The following is a 22,784-nucleotide window of genomic DNA, read 5'->3' as shown; positions in this document are numbered from 1 at the left end:
ATAAGTAGTGAAAAGCACACAAGAAAACAGGCAGACACCCATGAATTACAGGAGGCTGTATGTCTTTCCCAACTCAGAGATGGCTTCACTGAAGAAACCCTACAAAAGCTTGATAGGAAAATAAGTACATATTTTGCCCTGATTATTGTACATCTTTCAGTGAATAAATACTCCTCTTATGTTGAAGGAGCTAGGTCTGAGCTACTTTAATTATCCACTACCACTGGCTGCTGTAATAGGGATGAAAAATGCACAACACGGCCTGGCTTTCCAGAGTTAAAATAGACAACAAACAGGCTGACTGCAGCAGACAGATCCAATCTCAGAGCAAGAGGACTACACACTTCCACCTGGAGGAGGACAACATGGAGAAACACCTGTTCTCAAAGGGCATGCTCAGGAAGGTCTAAAGCACCACATCCATAAGCATGAGCTATGGGACTGTTCATTTAAGGCAGGTTTTGCATCTTTCTTGTGTCTGCTCATCATTAAGATCAAGGATCTGAATGCCATCCTGGCCAACCCTTCATTCTGAGTGAGGTATAGAATTATAAACTGAATCAGGACTAACATCCATACTGAACAGTTTGATTCTGTGGCTACAATGGAAAAAATAAAATCCCAGAATACAAATACTCTCCGACTTCAAGGCATTCAGTATCCTTAGTGGAATACTTTGCTGTTTAGGTCCACCTTCCAAATTCAAATTCTCATCCTGTTCCATGCTAAGACCCCACAGCTCCTATACACTTCAAGAAAAACTACAGAGTATAGACATACTGCTCCAAGAGAGTATGACTGCAAAGCACAATCTAAACCATGAAAACTAGGTCACACCTTCAACAAATCTCAGGTTATTACTAACAAACAGGCACAGTCCTGGTATAAATACAGCCAGCCATTTGCACATGTTTAATTACAGAATATACCTCCATAATTTAATAGGATAATTATTGTTATTGTACTCATCCTGGGAGTTAGTTTTCTGAGGTAAAAGAGGCAGGAGAGCAGATCCTGAAAGTGGAAGGAGCAAGGCACCAGAGATGTTTACCACACAAACACAGAAGAACGCTCACTGTGTTGACCCTGTAACTCAGCTGAAGGCAACTGCCCCGCAAAATTGGGACTGTTGCTAGAAGAACTGTGCCCTCTGCAGCCAGTGCTCCGACAAAAACCACCGCAGTCCCACAAGCACACCTGCCTTGTGCAAACTGACACGGCTCGATCTCTTCCATTCGGTGTGCCTACGGCAGAGGCTGAAGCTGTTTACGTGTGCTACCCAGTCAGTCTTTGGAGGTGAAGAGAGGCTGCCTGGCCGGCCCAAGGACCATTGCACAGCCCAAGGACAACTTCAGAACATCAGACACGCGCCTGACCCATTCCAGGAGTTGCGCTTGCTTACATACAGTCTGAGGTAGGTTTTGAGCCATAATAGCACCTTAGCTGAATTGGTTATGAAGCGGCTTTCTCACTGCAATCAGTTTTAGAAGAACATTTAGGGCTTTTAATGGAGGATTCTGCTGGCAGAAAAGTATACAGCGTCACGTATCAACTGGCCTACGCTGCTGGACGTAGGGGGGGGGTCTGTGACCGAACGAGGCCATTTTTTTGGCGGTGGGTCGCTGACTAGCTGTTCTTCCCCTCGAGAGGTGGCTACCGGCTGCTGCGGCTACAAGCGTCCTCCTTCCCCCTTGCAACCGTATCCGGCTCCTTCTCCCCGGCTCCCGACGCCAACACAAACTGGGGAGGCCGGGGCGGCCCCCCCCGACCTCCCCCGCAGCGGGCGCGAGGCGGCGCCCCCTGGGCCCGGCCCCTCGCGGCTCCGCGCCCTGCCGCGCACGCGCCGCCCCCCCCGCCCACGGTAAACAAACGCCGGGCGGCTCCGCTCCCCGCTCCGCGCATGCGCCAGCCGCAGGGGCGGGCTGCCGTCCTCCCGCTCCCCCCGCCGCGGGCGCACCTGGGGCGCCCCGGGCGCATGCGCGGGGCTGGCGGCGAGGGGGCGAGTGACCAGGGGCGGCCGGGCGCGCAGGCGCAGGTGGTGCCGCCGCAGCCTGCTCAGGGAGCGTCGGTTGGGGCCGGGGCCGGGGCCGGGGCCGGGCGCGCTGACGGGATGGACGAGGACGTGCTGACTACGCTGAAGATTCTCATCATCGGCGAGAGCGGCGTCGGCAAGTCCAGGTGAGGGGGCGCCCGCCTCCCCCAGCCTCTCCTGCCGCGACGCGGGGCACCGGTCGGGCCCGGCCTAGTCCCCCGCGTCGGACGAGCCCACCTCTGCTTCAGCGGCCGCCCGGCCTGGGCGCGGCCTGCCCTGAGGAGGAGGGCTAGGCCCCGCGGGGGGAGCTTCCTCGCCCCTTTTCGGCCCGCCCTCCTGCAGGCGAGGGGTTGCCCCTGCCCGGGGCCGCCTGCCTCTTCCACAGCCCTCCCCTAGCCGCCGGCCCCGCGGTGGGCAGGGGAGAGCTGGTGTTTGCCTGACCCGGCTGGAAACTGAGACGAAGCAGAGCCCCGCCGGCCTGGGCAGGGAGATCTGGGCCTCCCTGTGTACTGTGCAGCCTTGTGTCCTGTGAAGAGGGGTGCGCTTGTACATCTCCGTAGCGCTTTGGGGTTGATCTGGTCCATAATATGTATGTGTAGAGTCACGGGTGACCCAGCACTGAAGGGCTGCGAAGTAGTTCTACCGCTGATTCTTCTGCTGACTAATTACGCTCTTTCTCGAGTACTTTGAGGTTGATTTCCTTCCCCACCAATCCCCTGCCCTTTTCCTGGCTTTTCTCTAAGCTACCTTTTTTGTCTTTAAGTATTTTTTTTCTTTAACTTTTTTTTTTTTTGTTAGTGCCATAGATCGTAATAAAGGAAATGGGATATAAATGCAGGAAAGCGTCTGGGAATGTACCACAGTAGTCATGCTAGATTTGATGTTTTTATGGCAGTAATCTGAGCCTGCTACCATGCCCCAGATAACATGTAAGTTACTAGTTAGAAAAAAAACCCTTATTTGTTAAAAATCTGTCAGTCTCTCCTTTGAGTTAGCTACTGAATTGATAATTTAGTACGGTAGGCCTCTGGTGATAGACATGCTCTGAGCAAAGTTGAGGCCATCTCTTTTATATGTGGCCTTATGGAATAATTTTTCCTGGGACAGATAGTATGCACAATGTTTTTGTATACCTACTTATATGCTTATTTCTTCACATCAGAAAGAGACTTAAGAAGAAACAAAATTGCTATGAAACGATAACCCTACAGTTATTGAGGTACAAGAACTTAATATTGAACTATTCCTGAATTTGTGTCACTTACCTATTACTTGACTAGGAAAGGTCAGATGTTAAACTTGTATTAGCATGGTGTAGTAAGTGGTTGGAGTCCTGACTCCTTAACCAAATGCTGTCTTAAACCTGGTCCCTGTGAGTGTGCTGTACTTTGTAGAAGAGGTTATCTGCATATGAAAGAAAGGTGGGGAAAGTAGAAGTTGGCTGGGCTTAGCAGTCAAGACTTGTTAACCGATGTTTTTATTCTAGTGGCAGTATGAGGGTTCCATATTTTGTCTGTTTTGAGTGAAACTAGTTTTGGTTGTAACTAAAAATAGCCGCTCTTAAATAGCATCTTGATACAACTGTCTGAAGGTACCAGTAAAAACCTATGTGCTATCATTTTTAAAAAAAAAAATGTAATTATTCTTTGGTAAATAAAGCTACCATTTGGTTTTGGAGTAAGGAAAAAAGAGGTTGGTCTATGGTTAACTTGGAATTGTCACCCAGCCTTATTGAAGTAAAGGAATTTCAGTAGTCACTTTTCTGTCAATGCAGGACTGCGTACAAATGCCAAAAAGGACTTGGCTGCTAAATTCACATACAAAAAGAGAAGGGGGGGGGAAACGAGGGGTGGGGGGGTGGGAGCAGGGACCAAAAAATAAACAGGGCTTTGTTTTGTTTCTTTAGCCTGGAAACAAATAGAAGCTGTCAGTCACAGCAAACAGCTGTCTGCCACATGGTAATATACACTTGCCACAGATGTGCGAGACTGGTGATTTTAAAAACTGTATGCTGAGAATCTTTGTCTCTTGCCAAAATATTTACATTTGGCACAAGTACAGTGGCATTATGGGCACTTCTTCGAGGAACCCTACTACTATAGTGTGATGTGCTGGTAAATCTTAGTTGTAGCTGTTCTTCTATTGGTAGCAAAGGGTAGGGGGAAATGTTGTGTGTGTCTTTATATACAAAAGGATACTAAATTGTAAAACAATGGTGAGCTAATCCTGCTCTTAAACTTCTGTGTCTTTATTTCTGATGGGTGTAGTCCTTACTGTTCTGCTGTGTGCCCAGTTCAAGGAATTATTTTTGGGGTGAAAAGCTGACTTGGAATTTTCTTCTCAAGCTTACAGAAATACTGTGTGAGGCAATATCAAACAAAAAAAAAATCTTTTGTACTGAATTCTGGGCGAACGAAAATAGAATAAGACAGAAGCAGACCATGTGACTGTTCAGGCAACTGATTTGACAACTTGTGTGGTACTTTGTTTTCAAAGAGACATGGCTGGTAATAGATGCAGAGAAGAGACCTGGGCTCTTCTAGCAGAGCATGTCTGCTGTATTATTTTTGTGTTCCCTTCTTTGTTTTTTGTAGGAGGGAAATTGTGGAAAAATTAGATGTATTTTTATTTAGCTATGTGATCTTGCTGTTATTTTCAGAGTTGTAATTTCTAGGCTTCTGGCAAGCTACGGATGTGCTGCAATAATAGTAACTCTTATTTTTCTTCCCTCCCTATCAGCCTTCTGCTGCGGTTCACAGATGATACGTTTGACCCGGAACTTGCAGCAACAATTGGTAAGTATGTGCTGATGCTACCTTAGGAAAATTTACACCAACTTCAGTACAAAGTTGTAGTTTGTTCAGACTTGCCTAGCCGGTAGTGAAGTTCAGACATGTCTGCTTCTCTGTAAGGAAAGAACGATGTGGACGCTGCTTTAGCATGCAGCACTCATTGGTGTAGAGTATGGACTGTACTGGCCTGTAGTTGTCCCCTTTATGCAAAAACATATCCTTGGCTAGGAAAACAAATATAAATGTCACCTTTCACCATGAAGACAGAAGTCATAGGTATGGACAGTGAAAAGCTCTAGTGGAACAGCCTGCAGTTCACTGTTTGCTGGCATTTCAGACTAAAATGGAAATGTAAGAGCTACTGGTATGTCTCCTGCTGGTTTATCTGTGCAAGATAGCTATCGGGTTGTTTGAATGGTAATATTGCTATCCAGAACTTGTGTTCTATGTAGTATGATATCTGGTAGCTATCTTAAGAAGGCTTCAGACCCTTTTTAGTAGGGGATGCTAGTTCTTGCAACTCCTGACAATACTAGAGTGTGCTGGGCTCTGTGTGCCTTCTGCTTTTCCTCTATAGGGAGCAAATTACAATGTGGCTTTTTCTCTCCTACTTAGTAATCAGTTCCTTGGCAGCTAGACTCCTTGAGAAAAATGGAAGAGAGCCAAGAATCTAGAACTGCTGGGAAAAAAAGCAGTGATGTGTCATTGCTACGTTGGTATGATACCTACCAACAGTGAAGTCATTTGTGCTGGAGGAGAGTGACCCAGAGTGCAGGATATGCCATGTAGATGGTTGTCAAAGGAAGCAAAATGAAACTTCTAAAAATGTGAGGCAGCCCTGTACCAAATTAATAACTGAAGTGATGGAAGATAAAGATGACTTCTCCACACAATGCATGTCAATTGCATTTTTTACTTTCTCTGTAGGAAGAGTTCTGGCTAAGGACTTGCATCAGATTTTTTTTCTTTGAGTTCAGTTGTTGGTAAACAAAGCCAGCTCTGTCTAATTGGCTAAGTAGTCAATAAATTGATGTGTTTTTCATTAATGTTAAGATACAGGATACTGTATAATGTATATGTTTCATCTATACATAAAATACTGTTTCATGTAAAGCACTGAGCAGCCAAGGGGAGGAACATGGCCTATTTTTATTCATTTCATTGCTCGTAAAAAATGAACTTGTGCAGGTAGCCCTACTTCAGTTCATGAGGGAGGATAGGGTGGAAGGAAACAGGAATGGAACAGACCAGGTGGTGAAGATGGCAATCTTGAATTCTAATCTAAATAGTTTTGGCACTGTATGTACTTGAAATCACGTTACTTTCTTGATATGTCAGCCATGTGGGCCAGGAAGTCAGTGCCAGCTTTCACTAAAGTAGTGAAAGCTACGTTAGCTTTCGTGATGTTTTGGATACCAGTAGACTAGTTCGGCCTCAGTGTGGGCATCTTTATTGGGTATTTTTTTTTTCTTAATTATTAGTTCTTTCTTCATTTTGCTGTTCCTACATAATACTCTTTACCAGTGTCAAAAACTGACATCAGTGCACTATTTGAGGAACTAAGGAATTATTTCCTGAAGTAATTCTTCCTCTTTGGGATTTGTCAAAATGCAAAACAACGTGCGTGGTAGCTAATGGTGGGCTGTTAAATAGCAACAACTCAAGGTTTGCTACTGGCTGATCCTACCCTGCTCTTTCTGATGGGGAAAAGGAGGAAGAGTAACTCAACGTGAGCATTACTTCAAATAGAGTTTGAGTTCTGAAACAAATACGCTAATCTGGAATGAACATGATCATTTGGCAGGAAAAGGAAGTTTCTGGAGACTGAGCAAATGCTGGCCTAGATCACCTTAGCAGTTAGGCTCCTCTAGCTGATGTTTGTGGTAGTGTTGTGCAGTAGAGCTACTGTGACCCCAACTGTGAAAGTCCTATGGCATGGTGTGTGGAGCACTTATGTGGGATAGCAGATTCTTTTAATTTCTTTTTCCACTTAACTGGAAGGGGAACAGAATCTGAGTTCTTACTTGTTTTCTTGTTTCCTTGTTTCCTTTTGTTTTTAAACTAGTGGGCTGTGTCATTGCCATTTTTCTGGTGAATGTAGTGCTAAGAAACAACATGTCAGCTTTAAGTCCAGGGCAGGGTTTGTCATTCACGTAGATAAGGTACTTGGAGTGAGTTCTTGGAGATAACTCTTTCCTGCTGCATGAAGACAGATCCTAGATGCCAAATTCAGGTACTCACAAGATGGGGAAATGCCAAAACACTTTGTGAATCTTGACCTGGATTTCTTTTTGTGCTGATTAAATACTATTTGGTTTTGAGTTTGGGGACAGAAGAGGTTTTTGAATAATTTTAAGGCTTTCCTGTTGAGACTGAAGAGTAGGGTGCTTTTCCAAAATGAATGGATTGACTACAAGTAATGTCATCTTTCAATGACATCTACATACTGACTGCTGAACTGGTTAAAGTGACTGTATTTTTCTATTTGGCTTAGAAAGTGAAGAGATAACATACTATATGCTTAAAAAAACCGAACAACAACTGCACACAAAACCACAACACTGGGGAAAGCCTTGGCTGCAGCACAGACGGTCCCTTGCAATGACCTGTTGAGATGTACCTTGTCTTCATAGCTTGCACAAACCCAGTGGGTGCAATTTAAATGAAACGTTAAACTATTGTTTGGGTGTGGGTTTTTTTTTTTTTTCCTTCAGAATTTTTAAAAATCCTGTGGTCTTCTCAGAAGAATAAGCTGCCTCGGGCAAATATTTTAACTTCAGTAGCTTCAGCTGGATTAACCATGTTTTATTCAACCTAGCAGATCGCCTGTCCTCCTTGCATTCTCTTGAGGCTAACTTGTTCACTGGGCTTCATCACATGGATCTCATCAGACTGTATATACTCCTGTATTTTCTGGTGTCCTTACTGCTCATGCTTATCTTTAGTTGCTTGCTCTTTGAATGAGAGATTCTAGATAAGTGTTTTGTGCAATCCCTATTTCATAAGTGAAGTAATGTATTGCACAGATCTGATGTCTCTTAACTTTTTAGACTTCCTTGCACTTGCAGTCCTCCAACTCTAAGCTGTCCAACTTGTCAGTTACTCACAACACAGTGTGAGAGAGCTATTCCTTGCAGACTGTAAGTCTGTATGTTAGTGTGTAGTGCTGAGGCAGTAGGTGTCAACATGCAGGAGTACAGTCCAGTAGTGCTGTCTTGTTTCTGGCTGCCTTCCAAGGCATGGTGGAAAGCACTGTCAGCTTTCTGTTGTCAAGGGCAGAAACATCACTGTTGCAAGCTCAGAATTGGCACCTGTCACACAAACATGTCTGTATTTCACTGAAGTGTTTAGGGAACATAAGTACCCTGTTTGTTCAATGTAACAAGATTTTCTTGAGCCCTCCGTTTTTTCTATTTGTCCTCTTTTATGGCAGATTGATAATCAAAAGCATAGTTATTTAAAAGATTTCTTTTTGTTAACTGGCTTTTTGTATGTGTTGAGCTCCTTGGTTTATTAGAATTAATTTGCCATGTCTGGATCACTTTAAAGGATATATTTTGGTGTGCTGTTAGGTCATTTGCATACTTTTGCTTTTCAATAATCAGTTTAACACGTGAGGTTTATTCACTATTTTAGTTTCTTAATTTACTTGCATTGCTCATGCAGAATTTCAAGCGTTATCTTTTAATTTTAAGCCAGCAGCAAGGCTAGCATAAAGGTCTAGATGCACTTTCTGTGAAATGAAAATTGCGAGCTGTGCAGGCACAAGATACCGAATCTGTTTACTGAATGGGAGAAGGATACTGTGGCTTCAAAATATACCTAATGCGTTTGTCCTAAGGAACAAAAGTTTTCCTTCTTGAAACTACTATGACATACTTTTGATTTGTTATGTAAGCATCTGATAGACTTGTAATATCTACAGTTACATGTTTTGATGTCAGACTAATGGATAAAAGAATGTGCTGTGAGCTGTTGGACATCCTGGCTGAGCAATAGTGATTTTTACAGTTTAGGGGATGAAATACACGATTACAGTGGAAGAAGAGATTCTCTTAGCCTAAAAGTTACTGCTGAGTGCTGAAAAATTGGCAGGACAGTATGTTCTTTAGGATCAATTTGAGTCAACTTGCTAGCATAGCAGTCTTCTATGAATGAGGTAAAGTTCTAAGAACTGGTGTTTAAAACAAAGGTAAGAGCAACTGTTCTTTTCTGTGGACATAACTCTAGAATAATGTACCATCCTTGCGCATGGCTTGGAGCATTGTATTACTGCTAAGTTAGGGACTAAGAGTCTTAGTCCCTGAAAAAAGGGAGTTCTGTTCAGTTACTGCAAAAGTTAATGTACTTTGGCAAAATTTTGCTTGAAATAGAGTATGGGCTTCTTCCAGTGCAGAATGTAGTCTGAAAATCACTTGACGCTTCAGGGAACACGAGTGAGCTGAAGCTGTGAAACAGTGGAATAAAAATTGTGTGTATTTTTTTTAACAAAGCTCTTTTAAACCTCAGTTGCAGTGAAGTTGTAAATGTGCTTGCAATTTCTTAGGCAGGTTTCTCAGGCATCTGATATACCCTCTGTGACTTTGTAAGTTGAACGTATTTTGGCAGCTGTTTGCACTTGTTTGTAATCTGCATGGCCTTGGGAATATAAGTGCAGCACGCTTATCATGAGGCCCTACTTAAACATTTTGTGTTAAAATAGTTAAAACAGAAATTCTTATTCTTGTAGCAAGTACGATGACTACCATTTTAAGTCAAAGTGCAAAACATTTGCTGTTACACTTGAAAGTTGTTCATACAAAGGTATTAACTTTCCACACTACTACTTCATTTCAGGGCTGCTGCCTGGTCAGGAGTGAGAGTCACTCCAAAATAATTTAAAGACACTTCCAATTACTTGCTACTGGTAACTAAAGGATTAAATTACAGTAAATGGGTCATAACTGTGTCCAGCCTCTCAAACTGATGTGTGTTGCTATAGCCTTTAAATGTGCACAGCCATTAACATCTTGTCCTCCTTGGCTTGAGTTTTGTGCAGGTTGTCCTTGGGCAAGTGATAGGCTGCTAGCTTCTGTGTATTTAAAAAAAAAAAAGGGAGGGGGATTGTCAGATGTTGAGGTAGATAGATGACTGTTAGCAACAGCAGAACGGTTACCATGTTGTCTGGGTTTTTTTCTTGGTCACTGAGCATGGTACTGGTGAGTCCCTGATGTTGCTGGAATCCCTGCAAGAGAGATACTGTGTGTTCAAATCATCTGAAGCTTATTTGCCATGTCTGTTAGAGGAATTACTGTCATCTAACATTATTTCTCATGGGATAGCAGTCGTATAGTAGATGAGTCTCTCTGTTTACCTCCACATGATCACCTTGATGGGAGTTGGTCAGATTGTTTGAGATAGGGAAACAGAGCAATTAGCTACCTGAATGCACCTTCCTTCTTTATTTTGAAAGTATGTTGTTCCTCAAGACCATGAACGTACTCAAGAGAGAACACATGTATGAGTAATGAATAGAAAGTTAATCCATTTGAACTATTAAACTTGAATATTTGTCCTGGAATATGTGCTTTAATACAAGAAATGTAGTATTTGCCTTACTTTCCTAAAATATTTTGAGTCAATGGCTTAAAAGGCCCTTAGGCTTTTGCAAAATCCTTCAGCAACAAAACCTTGAGTTTTGAGGTAATGAAACTTACTATTCCTGCTCTGCACAACTTGTTTTCTGAGTTTGATTTTTTTTTTTTCTTTTCTTTTTCAAAAATAGCTGTAGTATGTTTGAAGAATTAAAATATTTTTCCTCCTCTAGGTGTGGACTTCAAGGTGAAAACTATTTCAGTTGATGGAAACAAAGCTAAACTGGCAATATGGGTAAGTCTCTTCTAAGTTCTTAATGTATTGCTTTGCTTTAGGAATAGTAGTGGCTTGTATAATGTACAGTTTGTATAGAATCCTTTTCTATTTAATATAGAGGCAGTTTGGAGGAGTGGGAGGTTAATACTGAACCATTCAGAAGGTGGAATGAACTGTGGGGCAACTGACTAATGGGGCAATTCTGCTGCCTATGAGCCTCTGCAGCACTGATTCCAGGTCTGGTTGGGATAGGAGTAGAGAAAAGGAGCAATAAAATGGTACTGAATCAATCAGACTTTAAAACTGTGAATGTGGAATTCCTAGATTTTTTTTTAATGAGTAATTAATTGTTTAACTTCTAAAGAGTTGGCCCTCACTAATCTGACACTTCCCTGTATACGTTGTTCTTGTTTGTATTTGACAGATTTTAAAAGGGTGCACTTCTTAACCTAGAAGTTCTGGGCAAAATTTGGTAGCGTGTTAATAGGTTAAGAATTATTGTTGCATGCTCCGTTTATGCTCAAATGTTCTCTCTCAAAAACAATTTTTAACCTAAAAACTTAATAGCCCTCATGCAAAGACTTTTATAGGCTCAAGGTCAGTGTCATTTGTAGCAGATGCAGCTGAAAGAAGGAGAGGCAGTGTTTGTAATCTTAGCCTTAGAGTGTTCAACATCTACTCTGGTTAAAAGTAGAACTTCTAAATTCATGGCAAGTGAAGAAAGAAAAAGTATTTCCAAGCTTTTTTAAACATTCTCCATTCTGCAAATCAGCCTCCACACTTGTGTGACTTGAACCACCTTTTCAATATTCAGACCCAATTGTGACTTCTTGTAGCAAGTAAGAATAAAACCTTGTTTCTTGTGTAAACAAGATACCTGACCTTTACTTCCTTGGGAAGTAGTAGTGGAATATGAAATATATATTGCAATACTTCTGTTGCTTTGAGGGTGTTTCATATCTCGACTAACAAACAGGACTTACATGTTAGTGTGACAGTAGTAGTCATCACTAAAATAAATGGGTTTGACAAGGAAAATAACTGCAACAACTTGACAGACAAATAGACATATAGGAGGAAAAACAGACTGAGAGCAGAATGGTGCGTGATCATGGGACGGAAAATACTACATAGGACTAACTTAGGGTTTATTTTCTTTCATATTGGTGAACGTGAAGAAACAATTCTGAGATAAACTGGAAAAGAAAAGCTTGTAAAGGTGTATCATGACACTAAACCAGTTTGAGATGCGTGGGATTGCCTGAGTGACTTGTGGAATGTTGGAAGTCCAGTTCAGTTTTTCAGGTTCTTCGGCAGGGAACCATTGTGAATCCACAGTGTTTCATGTGTCGCTTCTAACCTGGGGTAGCTTGGATGAAGTTATTTAAATCTTCTGTGCATGAAGTCTGCAATGAGTATGCACTATAACTTAATCTCTGATAGGAAAATAGCATTCTATTTGGTTTTTTGTACAGCTGTTCACACTTTAAATTTGAGGATGTAAATTCAACTTTACTTAAAACCAGAAAAAACTCTTGACATTTCTGCTTCTGCTCTGTCATAGCATGTTAAATACATTTACCTGACACTGAATCAAATTTAATTGGACTAAGGTGATTGAAGTGAGGGAACTAGTTTTGTTGGCATGGGTTTTGATGCTTGTTACAAAATCTTAAGTTAGTACTGCAGCTATGCTTCTTTCTTGCTGGTTGCTGCGTACTAGCTGCAGAACAAATGCTTCCACAGAAATGGTTATCTTACTGCTATATAGTCCGGTTATTTACGACACCTACAGTTTAAAGGTGTTTCCCAGGACAGACTACATAAAATCTTTAAGTTAATGTGCTGTAAAACAGCATGGGAGGTTATAAACTCAGTTAATCTGGTGGTTGAATGTACTTTGAATCTTATTTTGTGTGTTCGTTAGAAGCAGAATACCTGAGAGCTAAACTAGGTTCTGCTCAGATTCTGAATAATGGAACTTTCTGAATGGCTTTTTAGGATACTGCAGGTCAGGAGCGGTTCAGAACATTAACACCCAGTTACTATAGAGGTGCACAAGGTGTTATCCTAGGTAAGTATAGCTTTGCATGCTATTTTGAATAAGTTTGTGGTTTTCTCATGCATTGGAGCTATACAAACTCATATAACCTTTCTATAATATCTAACTGAGGTTAAAAATCATCATATCTGTGTTGAACAACTCATACATTAAAGGATCTTGAATTTGATGTCTGACCTCTTTCTCATGTAGTCAGTCTTACTGGCCTGAGAACCACTGATTTTTGCATGAGATTAAAAGCTACTGCTATTTGAAGGGATACCTTGGAGCTGTCCCTGTGCTGCCAGGAATTTGCCTTTTATTTGTTACTTTTGGGTTTTTTTGCCTTTTATTTGTTACTTTTGGTTTTTGCCTGTGCTTACTAAGCCCAGAGTCAAAAAAAAAAAAGAAAAAAAAAAAGAAAAGGATTGTTCTGTTCTCCTCAGTGTATTCTTTCTGTATTGGTATGTATACAGCTTTCTCTTCTCCCTATTCATTTTTGTTAATGAAATTAATATGAACACTGTGGAGTCTGGCTGGGTTTTTTTTGCTGTGTCTCCATACTGATGGGATGTTACGCAGTCAGAATCACTTAGAAAAGACTAGCTGGGAGCATAAAAAGTATCAATCCGTGTGGGAGAAACCCAGGCCAAAACCCCATAATTGCAACTTCAAAATGAAGTCTCTTTTGCTTTTCTTTTGTATATGGAAACCTGTTAACTGGGCACTGAGCTCTGAAGTTCTGCTTCTCCACTGCTAGAATTGAGGAGCTAACTTAAGTAAGGGCAGGGAAGTAAGTTTTAATTTTTAAGTTGCATCTGACTTGAGAGATTCTTGGGAAGTTATTGTGTCCAGTTCAATTGTTTAACTTGGAGTAAGCTCTGTCATGAGACTTCCTGGTAGGTTTTGTTTTGAATGTACCGTTTCCCAAGTCTGAGTTGCGTTATCTTCTGGTATAGGAAGATGCTGTCAAGGCCTGTCTTCTCAAGTCACTTAGTTGCTGGCACTGAACCTGCCACTTACTGTTGAAAGCCGTAAAAGTAAGCAAGCACTGTTTGGGAGATAGAAAGTTCTGCTGTTGAGATTTGCCCTCTCATTTTATTTAATAATCTTCTCTGAACTATTTCTTTGTTAAGCACCTTCCTAAAAATAAGGTGGTTTGTGCAAGCCAAGCTGTAGATTTGATTGAAACCAACTGTTTATGCATGTCTGCACATGGGATGTGAGAATGAAGGACAAAATACTTCATAGCTTGAAATGATAGCTATTAGATAACTTGCTGGGTAGTGGATTTTAGGTTTAACAGGGTCTGCTTTTTGTGTGCCGTTTCTGCTCCTAGCATGGCTTATGATCTTACTTACATCCCACACAAATGCTAAATAGTTTGAAACACTAAAATGCTGAAAATTCATAGTTCACTGGTATTTGTGAGGATTTGGTTAGCAGTATACTTTTTTTAGCTAAATCAGTAGCATAGTAGCAGTGTTATGCAACTCATAATTATTAGTACTTGGTGCAGAAGGTCATGCCTTCCTCTTTGCATATCTTTTGTCTAGTGATGTTAGTAAGTATCCTACATCAGGGGTCTGCAAGTGTAGAATTCTTTGGAGAATGATAGTCTCTAGCCTGTAAACTAGGATGTCTCAGCATAAATTAGTCTGAGAACAGTACATGACTGAATCTTAAGAGTTGCTCTGCATTAGTATCATCAGTGATTTGAGCTGGTGGATATTCAACTTTTTTCCAATTGTTGTCTTGCTGAGGTAAGTAAATAGGAATCCTTGGGACTCCTTCAGTTTTCTAATTCAAAAAGTCATAATTTTTGCTCCTTTTGTAATGTAAGCTGTATTTCTTGGAAAAATATTGTGGAAATAATATTGCTAATATCTTTCAGTTTATGATGTCACAAGAAGAGATACTTTTGTCAAGCTGGATAACTGGTTAAATGAACTGGAAACATACTGCACAAGGAATGACATAGTGAAAATGCTAGTTGGAAACAAGATTGATAAGGTAAACTGAATTCAACTGCAGTAAGTAATCTGTTGGTGTATTTTGTTAATAATGTATATTAATGCTATGTCTTATTATAGGAAAACCGTGAAGTTGACAGAAATGAAGGTCTCAAATTTGCAAGAAAACATTCCATGTTGTTCATAGGTACGTTATAGATACTTGCAGAGATCTTACTTGATTTTTGTTACATAATGAAAAGTACCGCTTCTGTAGGACTGATAGTCTTTATACATACAATCCAATTAATGATATTTCTCAGCTGCGGTAGGTACAAAAATAATAGGTATTCCCATCTTTTTTAAAACTGTCCCTAAATATGTCCAGATACCTATTCTAACTGTGGATGTGTATACTGAAATGCGTAAGGATTAAGGGTGGAATACAGTCTCTACTGTAGTCTGACAAAACCTGGTTTTGGCTTGGGGTTTTGTCTGATTTCTTTTCCCAGCCTGCTTGCTAAATTAAGAACAGAAGCAAAATGAAAGAGGGAAAACTGGTACGAGTAGCCAGCTTTCAGTATAGCAGAAGAGCTGATACTTGACAGAAATCTGTATTAGAACTGTGATGTAAAAATGGGTAGGAATATAATTAACTTATAAATGGTGGGTGGGATTGAGTAATGACATAATAATGACTGGAGCAAATACATTGGTCTAATCTTGCTGCAGAATGAGGTGGGTCTTGTAGACAAAGCCTTGTAATGATAAATTAAAGTGGGTGGTGAAGTGATTATGTTTATTACATGTTTCATTTAAGGATCAGCAGGGATTACTTTATAGGATGACTCCAGTAGCAAAGCAGTTCATTGACATTTCCTGTACTTAGAGTTATGCTCCCATCTGTGACTAATGATGTATCTTTGTCTAGTACTTTGCTGTGTTTCTTTTTGGCTACGGTGTCAGATGTGGAAATAGAAGTTCAAAGTTAAGGCACAAGCTGTTAAGTGCATGGAAGATGAAAAGAAACATGGAAATTAAACTATAACTAAATATATATATATCTCTCTGCATGCTATATATGCTAAGTATCTGCATGGCTGTGTAGAAGAACAGGGCAAGCCCTAGTGGGACTGAACAGTTTCAGATGGTATCTGTTGCTCTCATAATATACCCTGTGAGCAAACTTCTTGGCTTAGCCAAAGTAAAGCTCCCAAGTGAAATTACCTAGAATTCTGTTAACTGCAGAAGAAATGAGATCCCTTACTGCTTTTTATCAGATGAGTTGTATCATGGAGGCTGACCCAAATCCTACCGTATGGATCCTTGCTTCTTATAGTATGGTGGTACTGCAGTTCTGACTAATGTACAGAACTGAAATACAAACAGCAACCAGGTTTAGCAGCCACCTTAAGTTAGTAGAACCCTCCTTTCTTCCTACTGAAGTGCTTTGCACAGAAAAATAAAGCTAAGCTATGCTGTCTCCATATAGTCTAGTGACATTCAACTTGCAAGGTCTTCTATTAAGGCAGCACCTCAAAAGACTATTATGTGGCAACAGAAATCTGCATACCTGGTAATTTTGGCACTGCTACGTTATTATAGAATATATTGTAGAAGTTGTAAGTCTAGGTTGTAGGTTGAGACTTAATTGAAAGAGAAATACTGAACAAGTTACTAGAAGCTATGCTAACACTTGACTTCTTGTGTCCCTTCTCCAGAGGCAAGTGCAAAAACATGCGATGGTGTACAGTGTGCCTTTGAAGAACTTGTTGAAAAAATCATTCAGACTCCTGGACTGTGGGAGAGTGAGAGCCAAAACAGAGGTGTAAAGCTATCAAACAAGGAAGAAGGATATGGAGGAGGAGGAGCAGCATGTGGTGGATATTGTTCTATGTTATAAACTTTGGGAAGCCTATTCTTTGCATATTTAAACAGATAGTGACATCTTTCTGTACATAAATTCATTAAATGCTATTTTTAGGGACCTTGCAGTTTGCACATATTTGTTTTGTATCATGGCAGTGAACACTTATAGGAAAAATGTTCTGCAGCTTTCCAAGTTTGAAAAATGTTATGGTAAGCATGCCCAATTTGCAATCTTCAGGTTTTTATAAGTAGCATAAATAATGTGCAAGAACAAATGCACTAAAAGTTTTATGACTGTATACATTCATCATGTAACTATTCTAAAGAAATTCATCTAACAGCAACACTACTGCATTGTCTGCTCTGTCCTATTTTTAAATACTCTTGAAATTAGAACTATATTGTGTGCACAGATCTTGAAAACAGTGTGAGCTATAAATGTTACATTTCATTTATTCTAGTAAATGCTTTTTTACGGTATTAAAAACAGCAGGATTATACAGTTCTTAGACAAATCTGCTAAATTTTTGTCTTTCAGCAGAGCTGTCTAAAATACAAATTGGCACGGGCCATAGTTGGTATCAGCACCTTCTTGAAGAGATGCTTTGAAAGTTTCCTTTGCAAAGCTGGGGGATGCCCTTTTTCTTTTTAATCATCACTTCAGTTGATGGCTTAACTGGAGTTTTAATCCTGTGATATTTATATACTAAATTTGTGGTACTCTTGCACTCTAGGTTTTTATGATGCAGTCTGCTCTAGACTTCCTGTAGAAAGTCTTCATTTTTGGCAAGGGGTCTGAATGACGTCTTTGTTCTTTCATTGTGAATCAATTTGCCACACTTCAGTACGAATGCCTAATTTTCCTAAATGTTTGTAATATAACTTTATCTCAAACTGTAGCTCACTGTGTCTGTGAAGATCTCTATCACATGTCTGCTTTGTGCGGCTCCTTGTTCAGAAATAAAACTTCCTGTCACAGACACTAAATGGGAAGCTATAGGGCTTTTTGATCTCTGTATGGAAAAATACTATTGTAATGAGTATTCACTTGAATTTACTGTATCAAAGCCAATGGTTTGTTTCAGAAGACTTGTATAGACTAATAAATTTTTTTTTCCACAGTATTCAACTTTTCTAACCTCTTCCTATTGTAGAGTTGTGTATTTTCTAGCACATACAGTTTAAACAGTCACTTCTTACAGACAAATTATTTCAGATTTCTGAAGGACAAGACAAAGATGCTGTGTTGTTGTGTGGTGTGGGTTTTTTTTTTTTAAATCACTATAGTGCAACTGGTAACTGAACTGTTGGGCAGTTTCTTGTAAATATAGTGATGACAGTACCTTTTATTACTGCAAGGTTTTGTGTAAATGTCGGCATACATGGATCTGTATTTTGCAGCAGGTCTTGGCTGCTTCTGTTAAAATACACTTTATTCTTCACATGGAAACTGGTTTTTATTCTGTTTTACACTTGCTAGAAAACAATACCAAAATTTGAAGACTTAACCATGCTAGTTTTTACCAAATACTGTATCTATAGCATTGTTAATGTAGTAGGATAATTTAAATATGTAAATGTAATTAATATTAAATATACATACATATTGTATTAAAATGTTAGATTTATATTACTGTTTCATGCAGAATATGTGGGCTGAGCAAATCTTGTTTGTTAGTATTGAGGTCAAAGGATTTCTGTTTTTTGTAGGCTAGCAGTAGAGGAAACTTGTAGGAGCATTAAAACTCTGAAAAACAATTACTTTAGTATTATTTCAGTAATATTGGGCAAGTATCATAATGCTGGCAGATGCCTGTAATTTATTTCCATACCTATTTTTCCCCTAGTCTGGGTGCATCCCTATGTTGAGAACAGACTTACTTTTCAGTTTCTCACGAAAGGTCCTTTTATCGCAGGACCTGGATTCATGTTTCATTCTGCCTTTGCCAGATCTGACAGCTCTTGTCAAAGGGAGGAACTGTAGGGTACTCTGAATAGTGGGTATTGTTCTGCAAAAGAATCAAGTCATTTGCTCCCTTTTCCCTGCAAAATTATTCTGGGGAGAGAGGAGTATCCTGAAGCAGTGTATTTAGTGAGACTGAAAGCAGTTAGAGAGCTTTTTTTTTTTTTTTTTTAAAAAAAAAGGAGATGTTTTCTAATTGACTTGCAACTAGCTTTTCTATCTTCGTCTTTTAAGCATGTTTGGCTATGTCCCTGAGGAGTGGCTTTTCCTGAAGTCTCACCACCTTTCCTCATTGCTCTGTCAAGAAGCTATGTACTGGAGGGGTGGGTTCCTGTGCTTCCAGTGTTTGTTAGAGCAAATTTAGCATCAGTTACTCTTACTCTGCTACTTTTTTTTTTTTTTAATCCTTCCTCTTCTCTAGCTCCTTTTTTTTTTTTGGGGGGGGGGGGGGGGGGCAGGGGTGTGGAATGTGCAAAGCTGCCATCTTTCGAATAAGACTTTCCATACTTTCAAAGTTGTTTTTCGTCTTTGCAGGTCAGAATCGTATCACCACTATCTCCCAAGTGCACTTTCACTGTTGTAGCTGTAATGCAAGCTTATCTGAAACTGTCTGTGGAGTATTGAGCATTGCGTTCAGACAAGTATGCACAAGAGATCCTTCAGTCTACCTCAGTAGGTAGCTGAGGGATAATGGAGATAGCTATTGTTTGCTCTTCATCAAGTAACAAGAATGTGTCCATTTCCGTAGCAGATAGTTTTATAAGAAAATACTAAGCCAGAATGAGATAACTGTGAAATCTTACAGGATCATGAAAGACAGTTAAAACTGAAGTTGTTTCCAGTTCATTTACTCTGTAGTCAATATTAAAAATACTGACTAGCAGTTAAGTTACTTGTGGCTGGCAGAGGTTTTCTGTCATCTTTATGCTAGCCTGGAAGAATATGGCACAGCAGCTGCATCTTCTTGAACTTACACTTGAGAATACTACTAAGCGTTGTTACAGTTTTGTCTTGGATTTCTTCTTCCACTGTTAAAAAGGGAGGTGGGACAGGCTTCTGGTGGATATTTCAAAGTTTGGGGTTTCTTTATTGCTAGTGGGGCTTTTATCCAAAGTACAGCATCACTTTTCCTGTTCTACTGCAGTAATGAGATCAACAGCTGGCTCAAAGTAAGTCTTAACAAAATGAAAACCTGAGTGCAGTAAGTCCCCAAACAATACCAATGATTGTCTCATCAGCCTTGGCAGAACTTCAGGAAACTGGTGTTCTTGCTGCCATCACATACCACAGTGGCAATGCCTCTGCTTCACTTTTAGTTCCTTTGTTTGCCAGTAACCTGAAGGATATGTAGCAAACTACAATAATCCTTCTAATCTTGTTTAGTGTAATAATGCTATGTTTTGAGGCTGACCTGGATGCATTTTTTCAAACACTTGCAAATTGCTATTTAGCTATGGAGGATTTATATAAATGTTCAAGGTGCTGCATCCAGCCCATATGTGCTATCTTGTTGAAAGCTCCTGTAGTAGTTTTCAGTGTCTTGCTGTCCTTCATGAAGGTGTTGAGAAGCAACGTTAGTATGAGCAGAGGTCTTTCATGTTGCCAGGCAAATCGTTGCATGGTTTTCAGAGCTAGTTGAGCCTTCAAGGACCAAATATAAGGTGTTTTTCCTGGTCACTTTCCAACAGCATTAGCTTTTGGGGAAAAAAAGGAGATGCTATCCATGAAAACTGTTTCAGGTTTTGTAAGGTTTCCATGTACCTTGCTCTTGAGTACCTGTGACACCTTAATTAAAAATAGATGAAGGGTTATATAGGCAAAGAACTGGATGTGTGTTTCCAAACTACTGCATGCTTACATTCTGTGGCTCATTTTAATGCAAGAGTAAGAAGCTTTGTCCTTGTGCCAGTGTAACATCTAGTCTTTTCTGTTGGAGTTTAAATGGTCATGGTGGTTAACTGCTGAAGATTTGTTTGTTTGTTTTTCTCATGCTACTAGTTTCTGTAGCATCTATGCACATTTTCGTGCAATGATAGCAAAAGACCTAGTGAAGTTCTGGAACTCTTGGGCTCTAGTTCTTTATTTTAGAAGCTTTTAAAAAAAAAAAAAACAACACACCCAGAAGAAGTCTTAAATTAGAGGTGTGAAATCATGATTGGAAGGAAGCTCTTCTAGTGTTCTATGTATGATCAGCTCTGGATTTACTTGGTTCTGGGAAGTACAGCTCTTGGTTCTGTGCTTGGTTCCTAGTTCTTGATGCTTGTCAGGCTGGACCTCCTGATCTGAGGAGTGTGGCTATCAAGGTGTTCATGACAGCATGAAACTTGTTCTTTTACATAGCTAGATCTGGAGCTTCTCATTACTACTTAGGATTAGGACCAAAGCTGTAAACCATGGTTCAGAGAAGAGCAGTAGCAGCTGCCCAAACTGTGAAGGCAGTCTTAATAATATATACTACATTTAATGTAGTATACATTATATACACAAAATATAGAATTATATAATAATATGCCATATAGTAAACATACTATTTAATATAATAAAACAATTTTGTTATAATTAATATACTTTCTTAAAATATATAATGCCATATAGAAATATAATGTATATATTAATATTTTATATTGGTTAGAGATTATGTATCATATCTGAACTTCAGCTTCAAACATAATTATTTTCATTCAGGGTAGGTATGACAGATACAAAGCCTATGGGCAGATGTCATCCAGAAGAACAGAAGGAAGGATGCCTTGTGGAAGCAAGCGTTGGGTTTTATATACTGATAATGCCTGAGCTTGGTATGAAATCAAAGCTGAAGTTATAGATTAATTGGGTACGTAGGGTGCCAGAGGTTGGAGATCACATCTGCCTAGATGTGATTTGACTTGCTGTTCAGGAGAAAAAAATTGTATCGTGAATTGCAGAATCGTTGAGGTTGGAAGGGGCCTCTGGAGCTCGTCTGGTCCAACCTCCCTACTCAAGCCAGGCCACCTAGAGCTGGTTGCCTGTGACTATTTCCAGATGGCTTTTGAATGTCTTCAAAGAGGGAGACTCCACCAAGCTCTTTGGGAAACCTGTTCTAGTGCTTAGTCACCCTTACAGTAAAGTGTTTCCTGATGTTCAGATGGAACCTCTTGTGTTTCAATTTGTGTCCGTTGCCTCTGGTCCTGTCACTGGGTAGCACTGAAAAGAGCCTGGCTCTGTCCTCTTTGCATGCTCCCTTCAGGTATTTGTATACATTAATAAACTCCCCCCTCAGCCTTCTTTTCTCCAGGCTGAACAGTTCCAGCCTTTCCTCCTGTCGTGGTTTAGCCCCAGCCAGCAACTAAGCACCATGCAGCCCCTCGCTCACTCCCCCTACCCCGATGGGATGGGGGAGAGAATTGGAGGAGTAAGAGTGAGAAACACTCCTGGGTTGAGATAAGAACAGTTTAATAACTGAAATAAAGTAAAATAGTAATGATAATAGTAACAGTATAATAATGATAATAATAATAATGATATACAAAGCAAGTGATGCACAATGCAATTGCTCACCACCCGCCGACCGATACCCAGACAGTTCCTGAGCAGCGATCGCTGCTCCCCGGCCAACTCCCCCCAGTTTATATACTGAGCATGACATCATATGGTATGGAATAGCCCTTTGGTCAGTTTGGATCAACTATTCTGGCTGTGCCCCCTCCCACTTTGTTGTGCACCTGGCAGAGCATGGGAAGCTGAAAAGTCCTTGATTAGCATAAGCAGTACTTAGCAACCACTAAAAACATCAGCGTGTTATCAACATTCTTCTCCTACTAAATCCAAAACACAGCACTATGCCAGCTACTAGGAAGAAAATTAACTCTATCCCAGCTGAAACCAGGATACCTCCTAGGAGAGATGTTCCTGTCCCTTAATCATCTTCGTGGCCCTTCACTGGACTCTTTCCAGTACGTACATGTGTCTCAAACTGTGGAGCACAGCACTGGATGCAGTACTCCAGGTGCGGCCTCACCAGTGCTGAGGAGAGGGCAAAGATCACCTCCCCTCACCTGCTGGCAATGCTTCCTCTAATGCAGCCCAGGAGACAGTTAGCTGTGTTTGCTGCAAGGGCACTTTGCTGCCTTCTATTCACTTGGTGACTTTCTACCAGGACCCCCGGTCCACTTTCTGCCAAGCGCTTTTCAGGGGGGTGGCCTGCAGCATGGGCTGGTGCCTGGGGTGGTTCCTCTCCCGGAGTAGGACTGGGCACTTTTCCTTGTTGGGCTTTGTGATGTTCCGGATGGCCATTAAAATGGGAGCT

At 40.5% G+C, this 22,784-nt stretch overlaps 1 protein-coding gene across 3 annotated transcripts; it reads left to right on the top strand.

Annotated features, from left to right (window-relative positions):
• The first annotated feature begins 2,101 nt into the window (after positions 1–2,101).
• Positions 2,102–17,871, top strand: RAB18 (RAB18, member RAS oncogene family). 3 transcript variants are annotated; one of them, XM_075704996.1, is made up of 7 exons: positions 2,102–2,178; positions 4,772–4,827; positions 10,631–10,692; positions 12,676–12,748; positions 14,610–14,728; positions 14,809–14,875; positions 16,389–17,871. In XM_075704996.1, the coding sequence occupies exons 1-7, from the start codon at positions 2,111–2,113 to the stop codon at positions 16,568–16,570; spliced, it is 627 nt and encodes a 208-aa protein (XP_075561111.1). In that variant the 5' UTR covers positions 2,102–2,110; the 3' UTR covers positions 16,571–17,871. The 3 variants fall into 3 exon arrangements, with proteins under 3 accessions (XP_075561111.1, XP_075561112.1, XP_075561113.1); XM_075704997.1 differs by lacking the exon at positions 14,809–14,875 and having other exon boundaries at positions 16,389–16,533; XM_075704998.1 differs by lacking the exons at positions 12,676–12,748; positions 14,610–14,728.
• Positions 17,872–22,784: the final 4,913 nt, after the last annotated feature.

The sequence above is a fragment of the Pelecanus crispus genome, chromosome 2 (genome assembly GCF_030463565.1).
Source record: "Pelecanus crispus isolate bPelCri1 chromosome 2, bPelCri1.pri, whole genome shotgun sequence".
Lineage (NCBI taxonomy): Eukaryota > Metazoa > Chordata > Aves > Pelecaniformes > Pelecanidae > Pelecanus > Pelecanus crispus.
The sequence above is the reverse complement of the archived record's forward strand: the minus strand, read 5'-3'. Positions and strand labels throughout refer to the sequence as shown.